General features: G+C 46.7%; 5 protein-coding genes across 5 annotated transcripts; 2 read left to right on the top strand and 3 right to left on the bottom strand.

Annotated features, from left to right (window-relative positions):
* Nucleotides 1–33: 33 nt before the first annotated feature.
* Nucleotides 34–1,644, bottom strand: ANOM_004028 (uncharacterized protein; the record flags this gene model as incomplete). The annotated part of the gene is made up of 2 exons (XM_015549285.1): nucleotides 34–1,521; nucleotides 1,582–1,644. 2 exons carry the CDS (start codon nucleotides 1,642–1,644, stop codon nucleotides 34–36), a joined length of 1,551 nt encoding a protein of 516 aa, XP_015408310.1.
* Nucleotides 1,645–5,813: 4,169 nt separating this feature from the next.
* ANOM_004027 (uncharacterized protein) lies at nucleotides 5,814–6,607 on the bottom strand (the record flags this gene model as incomplete). Its single annotated transcript, XM_015549284.1, has 3 exons — nucleotides 5,814–5,876; nucleotides 5,922–6,416; nucleotides 6,476–6,607. The coding sequence occupies 3 exons, from the start codon at nucleotides 6,605–6,607 to the stop codon at nucleotides 5,814–5,816; spliced, it is 690 nt and encodes a 229-aa protein (XP_015408329.1).
* Nucleotides 6,608–8,524: 1,917 nt separating this feature from the next.
* Nucleotides 8,525–9,860, bottom strand: ANOM_004026 (uncharacterized protein; the record flags this gene model as incomplete). Its single annotated transcript, XM_015549283.1, has 4 exons — nucleotides 8,525–9,275; nucleotides 9,343–9,410; nucleotides 9,475–9,618; nucleotides 9,678–9,860. The coding sequence occupies 4 exons, from the start codon at nucleotides 9,858–9,860 to the stop codon at nucleotides 8,525–8,527; spliced, it is 1,146 nt and encodes a 381-aa protein (XP_015408330.1).
* A 1,710-nt stretch (nucleotides 9,861–11,570) lies between these two features.
* Nucleotides 11,571–12,384, top strand: ANOM_004025 (uncharacterized protein; the record flags this gene model as incomplete). The annotated part of the gene is made up of 2 exons (XM_015549282.1): nucleotides 11,571–11,817; nucleotides 11,870–12,384. The coding sequence occupies 2 exons, from the start codon at nucleotides 11,571–11,573 to the stop codon at nucleotides 12,382–12,384; spliced, it is 762 nt and encodes a 253-aa protein (XP_015408312.1).
* A 783-nt stretch (nucleotides 12,385–13,167) lies between these two features.
* On the top strand, nucleotides 13,168–15,086 carry ANOM_004024 (uncharacterized protein; the record flags this gene model as incomplete). The annotated part of the gene is made up of 7 exons (XM_015549281.1): nucleotides 13,168–13,282; nucleotides 13,337–13,411; nucleotides 13,467–13,733; nucleotides 13,790–14,067; nucleotides 14,123–14,310; nucleotides 14,364–14,571; nucleotides 14,628–15,086. The coding sequence occupies 7 exons, from the start codon at nucleotides 13,168–13,170 to the stop codon at nucleotides 15,084–15,086; spliced, it is 1,590 nt and encodes a 529-aa protein (XP_015408328.1).
* Between the last annotated feature and the right edge of the window lie 1,297 nt (nucleotides 15,087–16,383).

Here is a 16,383-nt window from a genome sequence, read left to right as displayed (position 1 = left end):
AGGCTCTGATGAAGAAGGTACCGTATTCCAGGACTACTCGTCCTTCATCCAAGCAACACCCCCCATAACCGGCACATAAATAGCGCCACTGGGTGAAACTAGGACATGCTGAAAGTTGTTATTGTAAACCCCCCCAACCCCAGCGAGCTGCTCCCAAACAACATCTCCAGTATCAAAGTCCACGGCTGTATAATACCAAACATATTCCCCCTGTTCAGCTAGCTTTTTGTCCTGGGTATACCCATACAGCAGGCCAGTCTTGGTAGAAAACTGTGTGCCGCTGGTCGACACAAAGCTTGATTTCCACCGAACACTGCACTCCCCTATCTTGGAGATATCAACCCGATCCAACCCCGGTGCAAGCGACGCCAAGCTATTCCAAACGCCATTGATATCATCCGTTCCCGGATCTTGCATACCGGGATTCCCGTAGTTATTGTTGATAACCACACTATACGTTGAATCACCATCAAAGTAGCCGACCATCGCATTCTCGTTTGAGCTAGCACCGGGCTCGAAAAGAGGCACCTTGCAGACAAAGCTAGTGCCATTCTGTCGAAAGGCGTCAGCCTGCCGGAAGATGTTCAGATTGACTTGGGAGTCGGCATTGTCTGTGAAGCCAACAAACTGGTCCCCGAGTAGGACGGGGCTCGAACCTGATCCTCGTGCCAGTCCGCCTGGCTTGACACTACTTCCCGCATCGTACGCTTCCTTCCACACAACTGTGACACTAAGGTTGTCAAGGTCTGCTTCAGCGGCGTACATATATCCCATGGCACTCATGGTATTGGTAGATGGCCCAGCAGGCCCAGTAAGTACGTAGGCCGTCTTGCCGTTAATCGCAAGCGAGTTCTCAACCACTTCACCGTGTACGTCCATTTTACCAATTGCTCCATTCGGTGTCACGAAGCCGATGGTCGCACCAACCGGCTGCTCTGAACCAGCACTGAATGAATTGGATATGAACCAGAGATTGCGATCTCCGTCATACATGACGGAAACGATAAGGCCACTGGTGACAGAAGTAAGGTCGACAACCCTAGCCTCATGGAAGGACACCTGCTTTCCTTCTAGCTTGATTTCAACTTCGTAAAGAAACCTTTCCGCCGTCGAAATTATGAAGCGATTCTCGAGAAATGCACCGTAGGGGCTAACCAGAGTTTGATTTTGCGGAGCCCAGAATGCAAGAGGGTCCAAAGATTGGGGGTCAAGAACAGCCATGCAGAAGGAGGGGGTGGTCCCATTGCACGTCATCCTCGTAAGGACTGTGCCATCACCACCAAGGTAGAGACTCTGAACTCCCATGGCGCGGCTATAGTTCTGTGGGCGAAGTCCAAGGGGTGCAGGCCAGTCTTGCGTCCGGGTATTTCCTCCGTCTTGGTGGAAGGATATCATGTCCGGGGTTAATCGGAACTTCGGGCTTAATGGATGAGCTAGGGCAGATTTCCCGATGAAGTTGTTTGGATACACTTCCTGCGAATTCAGGACTGGTCCATCTCCGGGAAGGTCTTTTGGTATTTCCTAGTTTACATCAGTATCTTGTACTTGTCATTGTGTTCTGGGGAAGTCGATATTGCCTACCATTTGGCCGAAGGCATACCAAGGAATTGAAGCCAGGGTGATCGCAAGATGTAATAATTGCATGTTGGCGTTTGCTGCTCGAGGAATGCCGTGAACTATTAGAGAACTTGCTTTGTATCAGCTCAGTTGGGTGGCGCCAGCGACATCTATATATGTGGTTCCGGTCCCTTCCATTGCCCGCAGAGTTTGGGTCGAACTGCCCTCAACGGACCCTGAAACTCCATTAAACCGTGGTCTCAGTGATCACAAGTAAGGGAACAAATGATAGATTTCCGAAAGATCTTCACTTGTCTTAACCCAAGGAATCCTTCCAACTACACCGAGTAAATCGGTGGATATGTGTCGTTACCTCGTTATCTAGCAATATTCCCGGATAGCGTGCACTCAGCAATGGTATCCGGAAGCAGGCAAAATCGATATTTTCTGCTAAGATCAGGCTGATAGGAAGGGTCTCTATGACTGGCGGCTCTGGGATGCCGTCCAGAGATGCATCGAGGGAGCGGTCGGCTTCCTATTGCAACTCTTCCGAGATATCGCAGCTTTCTGAAAATTTTCCGTGGTGAATTTGGACATCCGGGATTGACATGTGAGATTCAATTTCCCGTCTTCTCATGGGCATGTTCCAAGGTCTTCATACATTCATCATATGATAATCCATCGAGGTGGAGATTCTGGCCAAATCGGTATACTCGGATATCAATCCGATAGTTATTAAAGGGTGTAACCAGCCGGGTAGTGTAGTCATGATCAACATTATCAAAGCTATATACTTACACATGAGTATTATGATTGGCACATAAGATAAGCAGTCATGGTCTATGTCTAGTGGGAAGCCTCGTACCCAAACTCCAAGCGCAATGTTCTTCAGATTGGCTGAAACTCCTCGTAAACTAGGCCTGAGAAGGCTAGGTTTACGGCCTTGGCAGGGGCTTTTATCTCAATCCACTCTATGATCTAGACTTCAAAGATTGGGAGGAATGTTGTCTCGGAATTCCCTATTTCCTGCCTGCTGCGCCACTACCACCGACGCGGGTGGATACAGGGGGGTTGAGACATGAGAAGCTTGATACAAAATCATATTGAGCACTAAGTATTGTCAATCAAGGATGAGTTTATCAATGCAGTACTGCAACGGAGGACCTGCTATACAGTGTAGATAGCCTTTCATCTAGGTAAGGATACTTAGGCGAATAGAAAAGAACGTATCTATTGACTGAACAGTAGAGTGAATACGATCAGACTTATTCTTGCCGCTTATTCTTATGTCTATAGTCCTTCTTAAATAGCTTAGAATTCTCTCATTTTCGGGAGGTCTATCTCGTTGTAAAAGGGACTCCGGTCAGGCAATACCTTATGTTAATAAAATATCTACTAATTGATATCTGAACAAGTCAACTAGGTAAGGACACTGAGACAAGGAGAATAGTAGATACTGATCAAACAGAAGACTGAAGCTCGCCTTTCTTTTCTTAGTAAAACTACACTAATTTGCAGCTGGGACCAGCTCTCTGGCCGTACCTATTCGCTATTGGAAAGACAACAGATCTGGTGGCCGTCGGTGGCCGACAGTCACCAAGATGTCTATGCACAAGGGTCATCAGGCAGAGTCAGCAACGGATCTGTGACACCAATGGTGGACGTCACCGTGCGACAGTTAATGTAACCCTAGTAAAGCCTATAAAGCAAGCAAGACGTGTCTTTCTGGAGGAAATGATAGCGACAATAAGCATGACTCCCTGTAGCTTGGGTTATGAAAAATAAATTGGCCTCGCTCATCAAGTCTGTTTATGGCGCTGCGGAAGAATGGCCATATCCAAGCATTTCACCTGCTGGCGTGTTCCCTATGGCAATACGCACCACTACGCCAGGCCAGCGAAGATCTCTAGCGACAAACAAGATGCAGTGCTAGGCTTTCAGCTTTAACTGATCTCTTGGATAACAGGGCATGACTCTTCGTCCTTTGGTTTAATCTACTCTATTAGGATATAAGCTAACTTTTTCACAATCTAGCAGACCCGTGAATCTCTTACAAATTTAATCATATACCCACTTGCAAGACCTTGGTTAAGTATAGGTTTATACCGTTTTCCTCCTTCCCAGCGACCTGAACTGGTATTGAAAGGCTTCGGTTCACCCATTGTCTGATAAATTTAGGGATAGAGAAAGAGATTTCGTAATGTAGACTCAATTATCACCATTGGTAAGGTGGCCGAGTGGTTAAGGCGTTGGATTTAAGTCCCAATGACGTAAGTCGCGCGAGTTCGATCCTCGCCCTTACCATTTTTTTCATTAACTCTAATGTTGACCCTAATTCTTGACCCTAATCTGACCCTAATATCGCTGCTTCTCATTCAATAAACCCTAAAAAAAAGTGATGTGGTACCTTATCTTCTGTTCATAATACACTTAAGCGGCCCGTGTTTTCTTAACTATTTGTAAGTCTTAACACTCTACTAATCCTCTAATAGACTTAGAAAACTTCCCTTCAAGTAACTCTTATAACTTCATTCGTCGCCAACTTACCATCAGCCCTGGTATGTAGGTGGCCCACAACCTGCGCAGTTTTCTTGTGAGTAGATTTGGTACACTTGACACGTGATTTATTAGGGTCACCAAGTTACAATGATGAGTTGTATATCCGTCGCTTTGCCTGTGTGTTGTAGGTGTTCCTTTCTCAACAACCTTCGCTAATAAGATCATACATACATTCGATTATCTTATCCAAGCATGTACTCTTCCAATATCTCCGCTGCCATCCATCGTACTGCGATTCGTTCGTGTTTACCGCTGACAATTCTCTTATCTTTGGACCATAGCTGGAAGGACAGGTCGGCAGGCCTAACCACGACCTTTACCTCGAACACAGTCCGCTAACAGGCACATGTCACATGTTATGCTATCTCAGTATCAATTTCTTAGTTTCTTGTCGATATTGCTTACAGAAATATCAAGGCTGCAGATTTTCTGGGCGCCCTTTTCTCTCATGTTGAATATGAAGTATTCTCATCCGTCATCACGTGTAGGCCTATCTTTACACCTTTGGAACAAAAATAATAAGTGTCTCTCCAGTGGAATCAAAGAATCGGCTGGGCAGATCGGATTCATAGGAATGAGGTCGAAGATCGAAGGCAACGCTATCATACAGCATTAAAACCATCGGTCAATTGTTTCTCTGCATGCTTCCCGATTTGGTTTAGTACAGCGTATGTTGAGCCCAGTAGCCAATTATATCTACTTATATAGATCCACTTATCCTAGACTATATGACTATTCTGTGTCCAATATATGTCTATAAAACACATGAGCAGGTTGTAGGGTTAAGAGAGGAGTTGAAATGGGAAGAGAAAAATAAAGGAAGCGAAAGAGATAATATATAAAATGCTCCACCGGCTGATACCACCAGTAAAAGTTTAGAATGAGTCTAGAATGCATTGCAATAACTAAAGCAGGACCAGCTGGTTTGTCGAGTAAGTATAGTAGACCTTAGGATGATTGCTAATATTGAAATGTATGTACCGAAATAAGAGTGCATTACTTTGTTCAACAAGACACGCTTGAGTAACGGGTAAAAATGCCCGATGAGGCCCATCAACTGGTATACGATAACACGCTTAGCGTCGCCCTCTACTGCCTGCCAGGTCAGGTGAAAGAAGATATGCCCTTGATGTGATTGCAGCTAACAATTGAAGTATCTGTGAAGACGAGATGTGTTATATTTGACACCTGATTCCGTCGCTTTATAGATCTGCAAGAAACCGTGACATAGCAATGGGTAGATATTGGTGTAGTTTATCTTGCTCAATAATGTTATCCCCATCGCTAACCATTTCTACTTTACAGATTCACAGTAGAACATATTGGGACTATCATTGCTATAACTGATCGATGTGTTTTTCTATTAACTGTTGTATGGAGAGTTTAATATATGCTCACAAAGCAGCATTGTCCCGAAATAACAAATCACACGAGAGCTCGGGTACGCTGCAGCACTCCCTATCTTCGAATTGGGTAACTTACAATGAAGTTAGGCCATGCGAAAGTCACTAATATCTAGGGAAGTGTAATCGTACAGAAGCTTGGAATCGGTCAACACCTCCAACTAGACTCTATACTGGGATTGGTTTGATTGTTCATTGATATGGATCTCATTCCACCAACGTGATTTCCAAATTATGTATCTCCCACAAAGTAGAATTTCACCACCTATCTTCGAAAGGTGATCCATAGAAATGTCATGAATAATGGTAATAATAACCCCATGCATGAACAAGCTTTCCAAGCTTAACATCCTTTGCCTAAAGGCGGGTCAGCTGAGTAAGGCAGAAGGCCAGGTTTCTTACCAGAAGGTCTAGTAGCTCAGAGGCCATTAATGTATCGTCTTCCATCCAGTCGCGTTGTCTGTCGGTAATAGAACCCTCGGAAACAGTTTGAGCACGATCAAAATCTATCCAGAGCACCCTACCTGTCTCTGGCTGAATTACCATATTCCGAGGATATGGGTCGCCATGGCAAACTCCAGCGTCATGGATTTGATGAATAATTTGCAGAAGGGCGGCAGCACGGTCTTCGGTGTAGGTAGCAAGATCTATTTGCTTGAGATTTGGGATTAACTCCAGCACAATAGCGTTTGGAGGAAGTTTGTCCTTCACGAAACGATTTAAGTGAGGTTGCCATTGAAGGGGGTCTATTTGCTCGATCACCCCATAGAAATCAGGGACAACCCCTTGCTGACACAGCCCTCGCTCTTTCAAACGAACATATGCGGCGCTCTCACAGAGAAAGGGGTCAATCTCTCTGTATGTAGGGTGCCATGGCTGCTTCACTATGGTATGATACTGAGTTTGTTAAGAACAGGTTCGAAAAGTAGTGTGGCGAGGGTTCGGAGTATACATACCACCTTCATGAGACATCGTCGCCCTTGCAGGGATACTTGAAAGACGCTGGATGTTTCTGATTCCTTTTCACAGCTGATGAAATCACAGTCGCTTAAATACAGTCCCATGATGGAAAATGAGGACGATAACATTCGTCGGGTTCGAGAAAGCGGGATCATTGGGTTAGGAAGAGATCTCTGGCCCCCTTGTGGTGGATGCGAAGCTGGATTTCGCTCGGGTTATGTAAGGAAGCTTGATCCATGGCGACGAGAATCCGACAATGTCCCCATTCTGGACAGTAATTAGTTAGAATATGGCAGTGCTAGTAAGACTCCATCTGCAAGATATCTTTGCTTCTGCACATCGTTTTCACTATTGTTGGCAGATCGGCCCAGAAGTTTCGGACACTGGCGATTGCTTGGCCCACCCATATGGGGCACCGTGAATTGCCATGTATCACCGAATATGATAGTATAATCTACTAGCTCGGGGGTTGTATTTGTCGAACATTTCAATTGACTTTGGATGTAAAAGACTTGTATACACGACTGAGGAACATAATACCCGAAGATGTCAAGGTTGGATACATTATGCGCGGGTCATGATCATATTCAATAAGCCCGACATGTCAAGCGGTGGTCAGTATGGACGGTCGGGTAGCTCCGGGCACCAGTCAGTAACCTGGCTTCCAGCTACTTCTTTCGGGGGAGATGGAAGTGCCTGCCTTGTTGTAGGGATTGCTGCAGATGTTCTGGGCACGATAGGTATTTTACTTTTGGTCGATTGAGACTGGCGATACTTGAGGCAAGTAAGCACACCGAGCAGAAACACCGCGGGAATGCCAACGCCAACGCCAACACCAAGTGCTATCTTTGTGGCGGAATCAAGGCCAGATCCAGATGCCGACGCTTGGGAGGTTCCTGTTGGAAGAGGTGGCGGGCTGTTTGTGGATGAGGATACGGGTGGCGTTGTTGAGTTCGGTTCCAATGTCGAAGTCGCTGTGTAAGAAGTCGACGTACTCGTAGTCCATTTCTTTTCGGTTGTGTGAAGTAATTCGAAGTAAATCCTTCGGGGGTATCGGCATTTATCCAAAAGAAGAAGATTGGCGAGTCTTCGAGGCTGAAACCGTAAGTTTGCACCATCCAGGTAAAGTTAGTCACCCCGGTGTTGTGTACCTGGGCTTCAAATTTCAGCTTGGTTGTCAGTCAGATGGTTCAACCCAGAAGGTCAATGATAAAAACTATCAATGCGTACAAAAAATGTTTCCCATACTGGCCCCAGCCTTTTGAGATAACCTCTGCTGCCACATAGAGACATTAAAAGTAGTTAGGGTTGTCACCCATGAAATCTGTTGCTGTTCCCCCAGAACCCAGATGAGATTCTCAGCCGAGTCAGCGGCAGGAGGATTCACAAATATATTTGGGTTGCTTTTTTCATTTCCCTGTGCCAATGCTATCTGGGGACCATAAAGTAGTATAGTTAAGAATATATACAGAAACAAACTGAGTGACCTCCGGTTGTTCATGGTGGCTCAGGCGAGTGGGAGGAGGGGAATGGAGGTATACTTTCGAAAGAAATCAAAAGAGAAAGAAAACCCTTAGGGTACTACGGGCCCATCAGAGTAGTTATTAGCACGCTCTGCAAAGACGACTTGGGTTCACATTTATGGCGCAGCTGCATTAGTGTCCTTTCCATGAGCACTTAGTACTACCTCAGAGGTTGTCTTTCTTTGTTTTAGATTAGGACTAGCATGGCGAATGGCTATTCGGTCACAAGGGACCCTGATACAAGGATTCCAGAGCGATGAAAATAAGAACACTTTGAGTAAGCCCGAGCAACAGCCAGGCTAGGCATTGCTTTTCCAGCCTAGCCTATCACAATGACACGAGAGAAGCCCCTTAAATTGTTCCTGTATCAGAGGATATCGGCCATGTGTCAGATACGCTATATAGCTTCCCTGGTTTCTTAGGCCTGTAAAGGCTTATTTTAGACTGAGTGAAAGAGCAAAAAAAAAAAAATAGCATAGGCGCTGAGCATGATATTGAAATACTAGCCTTTAAGAAAATTTCTCATACACCCCCTACCATAAGCTCATGTATTCCGGTATTGTCAAGCGTCTTCAACGCCCCTTCCGGTAGCTCCAACTGTGTAGGGTCTATTTCATGAGGTAGAGCGTCGTCTGATACTGCATGTACTGTACGTTCACCAGCCAACAAGCGGCCAGCGTTGTACATAGTACTGTATATAGATCCCACTGAGGTCTCCTTTTCAACCCAACCATCGTCATTGTGAATATCCGATCCCCTCGCCTTTGGCCCAGCCGCCTTCCAGAGTCCAATTAATGATGGAAAGGGAGCAATACATCTCAGCCAGCCTTTTTGGCAGTACCGACTAAGTGCCACGTCGAGCTGAGCACCGCCACCCGCCGGTGTCAATGAAAGAGCCGAAAGAATCTTTTGGGCTCCAAAATAGGTAACTGCGTATCCAAGAGAACATACTCCCTCCTCTGCTTGTGCCACAAAGCGGGTGCTATTGCCAGCTCCCACGGGAGGGTCGCGCCAGTACGGGGGTAGCTCTGGGATAGGAACGACCGTGATATCATCAGTTGTCACGTGGATTGGACCAGCCCTGAATTTTATCCCACAGTGCCCTATCCAGAGCAGGTCCCAGGAATCACCATAGGGTGAATGTGAGGGTTTGGTATCACCTTGCACCAACTGCGAAGCGGATGCAAATCTTTGAAGTTGTTTCTTCAAGTTGACATCCCAGTCCGCGTCGTCTTCAAGGATAAATGCGGTCGAGATCCGGTCCTGCACTATTCTAGAGTATAGTAGTCCTTTTAGCGCGAATGAGAGGGAATTTCACAATCTTCTTTGTGTTCTCGTACCTTTGCATGACATTCATATGTGCCCGCCAGCCCCCCAACTCACCTGGTAGATAGCCAGGGTCCCAATTCTAAGACAAATCGTAAGACCTTAGTAGCGGCCCTATGAGGCGTCCGAGCGAAAGTTGCACTTACTGAAGGATATGCCTTTTTGTCAATATCCTCCACAAACACCCCGTCTATGGGCTCCGGATGAAACTGTACGATAGAGGAAGCCAGTGTTACATAATCGCGCTTGTCCGGTCTGTTCGGTAGGTTGATGAAGAAGACCCTCTCAAACTGGTTCAGAAATATCAGTTACTGGTCTTGATGATATTGCTGCGCGTCGGGATAGCTACCCCAAGAGTCTCATTTTTCACCGCGTCTAGATCGCCGCGGGCCGCCCCGGACGCACTTGCGCTCTCTCCCGTATATGACGGGCGCGGTAGCGCCCAGAAGAGGAAGAGGATTATTACAAACAGAATAGTAGCCTGTAATAAAGGACGATTGATTAATTTAGATAGCCTAACGAGGTTGACCATTTTTTTCTTCTGGTATGTCAGGAAAGGGTGCCGCCCGTCAGCCCGTAAGTATGGGCGGCGGCCTATAAGTAAACGGACTTTTGGAAAAGAATGCAATTATCCGCGGCGTGATATTAAGAGGACCGGGTCAGACGTAGAACCCCGAGTTAAATATTTATCGATGATTTGTTCTCCCATGGTTTCACGCCCCACAGACTGCTTTTCCTGTCAATGCTTTCCTTTAACCCCAGCGCAGTCTGTCTAGTTCACGGAATAAGCCGCGTGAATTAGTACAGGACACTAAGCTCATGTCCCCTTTGAGGGGCCTTGGCCAGCGCTTATCATTACGCAGGATGGGATGGTGGCTGACTCTTGTAGTTAGGGTGTCTTTGTCTTTTATGTAACCATAATTTACTTCTGTGATGCCCTTGGAAACCATCCCTACCAGGAGTGGGCCAATAACAGCGAGTACCTGGAGCTTGAAAGGAATCAAATGACAGAAGGGAAGAGCGGCACTTCGCCCTTCAACTACCACCCAAGTGTGTATTCCCGAGTGCTTCAACTAGGCGGGCGTTGGCGAGGACATATTATACGCACATGTTCAGGTGACAAGTGGCCACCCACAATTAGCATAAAGGCCTTTTATAATTATCGAACCCGACTCACTTTAGCTGAGTAGATGCTTTGTCCGAAACAGAGCTCCTGAACTACTGCGTAAAGTCGAGAAAGGCAATGGGCGGACAAGGGTCTTTCAGGGATTATCATATAATCGTCCAATGCGGTAGGGAGCCAACGTTTAAGCGCCCTCGGCTAGGGCCAACGAGACCCACAGATGATTCCCATGATGGCGATCCCTTGCCCCTAAATCACTGTCATCCTCGGCTGGACCCCTCGCTACGAGACAAAATACCACCTTCCGAGGCCGATTAGATCTGAATCCTTAGCATAATTTAGTTCCTGATATAGGGGGACTGATCACAGGTCCGCCCAGTCTATCTTTCTTTCCTTTTTTTTCTCTCTTCTTTTTCTCCCTACGATTATTTAGCTGTTTCGGTCGCTCTGGAGCAGCCATAGGTTCGTCCTTGTTGTCATGATCCAACACACAGATTTCACGGCTGATCGGCGGATCAAACTTAGTGGAGAAAGCTTGACATTTAACACTGACAGGCTTTTCGTATGGATCTTTTCTGTCGAGCAGTGCGTTTCTTGTGTCATGTCACGTGATTTACGAAGCGATTGGCGGGCTATAGTAAACATTGGAGCATCACTACAAGGCTGAACCAAGAGTAAGCTGATCATGTGTAGACTAGATTTAGCGCTACATGACGCTTGGTGTTGGCTAAGAATACACTAATCAAGCCCTCCTTGCAGGCTTCACGGTATAGTACTTCAGCATTGCCTCTCTATAAAAAGTCTGAGAGTGTTTGGGGAGAAAGATTGTGTAAAAGACACATTTTTAACATTGCTGAGCCCGCTGTCAAGGAATTAAATTAACGCCATGTTTTATTTTGACCCTAGAATAAATTTCTACGGGTAGAAACAGCCCAGTATGTTGGATGAAACCCTTTGCAGGGATACGGCTACCCAGCGCTAATCATCATGTTAGGCGCCAAACATCAATATGATGCAAGGCAGAATACAGCCACTAGAATGCCAGCGCTAACTTCACACATCTGCTGTCAGCTTCTTCTTCTTCTCCTTTTCTCTTCTGGAGTTTCGGTGTCATCAGCCATGTCCGACTCATTCAAAGAAGTGGCGCAAATCCATGGCATAGAGGTTGTTCAAGCGGGGCTAGAACCCGTTCCAAACCAGAATAACCCACACCATGTCATCGTGCCTGTGCTGGCCAACGAGTCTGTGCCACGCGAAAACAGGATATGTGGCCTACGCAAGATGACCTTCTGGCTTGCTGTAGCGGTGGCAGTACTTGTTGCGGTCGTGATCGCCTTAGCTGTTGGACTGGGAGTCGGCCTTACTAGTATGTCTAGGGTCGGTTCAAGAACTTGTGATGGGTTGTGCTAATCTTTCAGGGTCGCATTCTGCCTCAGCGGCTCCTATAGCGACAAACAGCTTAGGTATTACATCTACACCGTCAGCATCGCCGTTATCGCCGTCATCCTCGTCGTCGACATACTCGGTATCCAGCACATCAACCTCGGGTCCGTCACCAACATCTACTGCTCTCTTCGACAAGAGCACAAACTATACTTGTCCCGATGCCAACAACACCGAAGTAAGGAATGTTTCGGGCGGGTCAGGAAGTTCTAGTTATTATATCTTCTGCGACGCTGATATCAGTTCAAGTTCGAAGAAAGATTTATCTTCGAGTGTGCAGAGCTCATTCGCCGACTGTCTGGCACTTTGCAATTCCATGAACAATTTCCAGGGTCGAACCGATGTCGGCTGCACTTATAACTTCGAGGGTACAGGGAATCAGGATAAAGGGACCTGTTGGTGCTTGAGTGGTGGGAATAAGTCCATTATCACAAACGTGGGGAATATGGTAGCTGTGTTGTCCACCGAAAATGTAAAGCTAGATTTATGATTTGATGTACTATTTGCAGGCTGGCTCTACAATGCTACTAGTGTAGATTGGATCTATTGATGAGTCGGCGAAAGGAGTTCTTTCGTTTCATATCAGTTATTAGATGTCCTGGTGGTTGGTAGAATACATGTATGGGTCAGTATGACTAGATGTCTATTTACTCAAAAAGCTGACCGCTAAGCCGGTGGGGTCGATTAATGAATATGGCATGAAGAAGAAGCATACCCGAGTATGTAGGATAAATAAATTCCAATCTATCAAATAAAACCTCGTTGACTCTGCGTAGAGCTAGGCTGTGCGATAACATCGATGAGCACTTGGAAGGAGACTGTCGACAGCTGATATGGTGAAACCCTAAGCGATCCGGTATGTTCTTAGTATCTAACTGCATACACCACGAGAGTCTACACGGCCAGCGCAAATACAAGGCACTAACGGAGGTAGATTTGTTTTCAAGTTTATATAACTTGATTCACGGTGGTAAAATAAGCTCAATGTTTATGTCAAGTCACAGGCCACTCCAGTGCAAGACACGCGAGGCTGTTTTGGGGTGGACCCTGCAAGGCACAGGCGGTAAAGGGATCGTCCTCGTTGGATCAAAACACGACGCTAACATGCTGGACTGCATCAAGTTTACCATTTAGAGCTAGTGTATTTAATGTGCATCTGGACTAATTTTCAAATTGGGGGCCAACCCCTCGTATAATTATGTCCCCATGTCCGAAGCGCACTTCTGCCCCTTGATGCGACGGCGACTTCAGATCACCGGCCCGCAATATCACCATGGCATGGCTCATGTCCCTGGCTTTTATCCACCTAGTTTTGCTGCTTTCGTTAAGCGAAGCTAAGGTATTGAGCGACTTGTCTGATGGATTCTGCCGGAGTTACAAATTCGGGGGTACGCGCCTTGATCACCTGCGCAATTGAAGAGTATAGTGACCAACTGATGCAGCGAACATTGTCAACGATGTCCTGTACATGGTAGACCTCGACGGCGGCCTCATTCCCAGCGACACGAATGCATCGCGTACACGCTCTTACCCCGATTGCCAAACCCGCGGCTCCCGCTAATCATCCAGTAGACAATTACCTCGTACAGCTTGACCTATCCTCCTCATTCTCGACTGATGATGGCGCGAAATATAAGATGAGCTTGGTTGACAGCGCGGTCCCAAAAATCAAGGACCAGGCAATGTGGTCGGACAAGGGCAACACTACGCTGTTTACGTATGGCGGGCGAGGCGTGGACGACACCTCGGTTGACCAGGGACTATGGACATACACGATTGCAGATGGGTCTTGGAAGTTGCAGCAGACGAGTATTAAGCCGGTGCGACTACAAGGAGGGGGTAATGTGTTACTTTATCCGTGCTTGGCTGGATTGTCGCATTAACATAAGCAATAGCGTACGTTGATGCGCCCCAAATTCAAGCTGCATATTGGGTAGGCGGGTATCAAGATAGCGATACGACGCCCGCGATCACCGATAAAACGGTAGACTATGCGACGGGGATGATTCAATTCAACACAACAACTGGGACCTTTACACAGTTTGATGCTCCATTTACCCCTGTACAGCAGGGCGCACTGGTATATCTTCCGGTTGGAGAGAAAGGGATCCTAGTGTTTGTGGGGGGCGAGGTTCCGTCCATCCAGAACGGTATCAATGCAACTCTGACTCCAGTGAGTGTTTGGATGGTATCGTTGCTCAGAAACCCCTGCTAAAGCACAATACCAGAACCCATGGAATCATGCGTGGGTCTATGACATCGCAGGAAACAAGTGGTACAATCAAACCACATCCGGCAGCGTGGCGTCACGAACCCAATTTTGCGCAGTTGTCGAGCAAGATCTCTCGACGTCGTCGTACCAAATATATGTGATTGGAGGAGCGGACTACGAGTCCAAGAAGTCGCTTACGGATGTGTATGTTTCAATCATTCTATATGTTATAATTCAGCCTAACACTAACTTATCAGTTCCTATCTATCGATCCCATCTTTCAAATGGTTTCAAGCCGGGCCTCTAAACAAGCCTCGTATGACCCATGTCTGTCAAGCATACGGACGGCAAATATTCGGTGTAGGAGGCCGGCTTGCGTGGGCAGACGACGCCGATGCAGGATGCTACGATACGCCTGCCTTCATATATGACGCTCAATCTGAGGTTATCCGGACCCAATTTGACGTATGATCATCTGCCCTTCTCTTAATCATTTAAGATACAAGCTCACCCATCCACAGCCCGGGCTATCGGCTTATTCAGTCCCCTCTGCAACCGCCGATGACATCAAGTCCTCGCCCTATCCGTCAGCGTGGGCTGATCCAGCTTTGAAATCACTTTTTGTCCAGAAAGCTACCACCAACTCAACGGATACCCAGCCTGGCCCATCAAGCGAAACTGACGGTTCATCAACCCACACCGGGGCGATAATAGGTGGTGTGGTGGGTGGCGTTGCTGGCGCGGCTATCACATTGGCAATAGTCTTCTTCATTCTAAGAAAGCGACGCCGAGATTATCAGAAGCAACCACAAGGAGAAAAGTGGTTTGAGAATAGACCGGCCATAAGCCGCGTGGGGGGCGAACTGCCAGCTGAAGAGCCGCGGCGGGAGTTGGATGCGCGTAGCAATACGCGGAGTGAGTTACGAGGGAATGACGGGTTTGTTTACGAACTAGATGGTGGTCAACGATCCGGCGTGTAGGATTATTTTGCGTCCTTGGTGGTGTATTAGCATTCCGTACGTACAGCTTTAAACATAATGAACAGTTCACGGAATATCAAGGTATGACCGCGATCTTAGAACTGCGCAATGTGATTGTTGTGTAGTGCAGGTACTGTGAATGACATCAAGAAGGGCTTCGCATACAGCAGAGGTGAGATTATACTCGTCATCATCGGACTGGCCAACTTCCGGTCAGCTGGTGACAAGTAGTTACTATAGTTTACCACTCCGTATACGTCTTGAGGCGTCATCCGCACATGGGGTAGTTGATAGCCAGTGCTACAGGGCATAATGATATGTTTTAATGACAAATATCTATTTCTGAATTTCAGTCAACTCAGTAGATTGACGCTGAAGACTGGTAGATGTGGTAAAGTCTGGGGGAAACTGTACTTTCGTAGCTGGAGGGCACAAGTGAGTAGACGTCAGAATAGGTACAGATTGCCCTATAAAGCTTAATGATGTAGCATGACCAACTTTAAATCACACTCTGGCCAACTTCTTATCTAAAGTGGACACTAATACTATATGGAGTAACGTTATAGCAGGGTTGGTCAGTAATGTTCGGAACGGGCCTCATCTTCCCCGGTTTGCTTGTCGGCGTTGTGATGGTCACACAGGTGATACTTAGGCTTTAGTCCCACGATCCTATCATCTTAAGGTCTCTTGCAGTTACCCCATTCTACGCGCTCTAGCTGCTAAGCCTAGACCGGATCTTCTTGGGTATGCACAGCCTTGTGTTTTGGACCACGGCATTGCGGCTTGTCTCACCTTCACTATGCTATCCCTCCATCGCCAGGAGATCTTCTATTAACTTTACTTTCTACCGTGAAACATAGGATTCTGATATAGCTAGTTCTGGAGGGAGTTAGGCTTTTCAAGGGCTCTTCAAATTTCTCTCCCCAAGCATTAGCATGATTTGCAGCAGTTGGGCGTGTGTGTGGTTTATTGACATCATCAAACAGTGAGAAGTGAACTAATAAGGCGTTAGGGTATTACGTGGATTTAAATCAGGTCTGAAACAGAGGCTTAGCACTAGAGCTTCTTAGGAAGGTCAGTCAGCTGTATTCAGCTGGCATCATCCGTTTGCCTATGTCGTACAAGGGATGCTTCCAAATAGTCTAGAATCAATTATCGTGTAGCTTAAACAGATGAAATTAGGCGAGATTAGCCTCAGGTCCGCTATCCAAGACCACAACATTATCCCGACGGCTGAGAACATTGACCTCACCGTCATAACCGTGTCAGGTCACCGCTTACATAGTCCTTTCTTAAA

Source organism: Aspergillus nomiae (assembly GCF_001204775.2).
Source record: "Aspergillus nomiae NRRL 13137 chromosome Unknown contig00082, whole genome shotgun sequence".
In the NCBI taxonomy this organism is placed as follows: domain Eukaryota; kingdom Fungi; phylum Ascomycota; class Eurotiomycetes; order Eurotiales; family Aspergillaceae; genus Aspergillus; species Aspergillus nomiae.
This window is presented reverse-complemented; position numbering and strand designations above follow the sequence as displayed.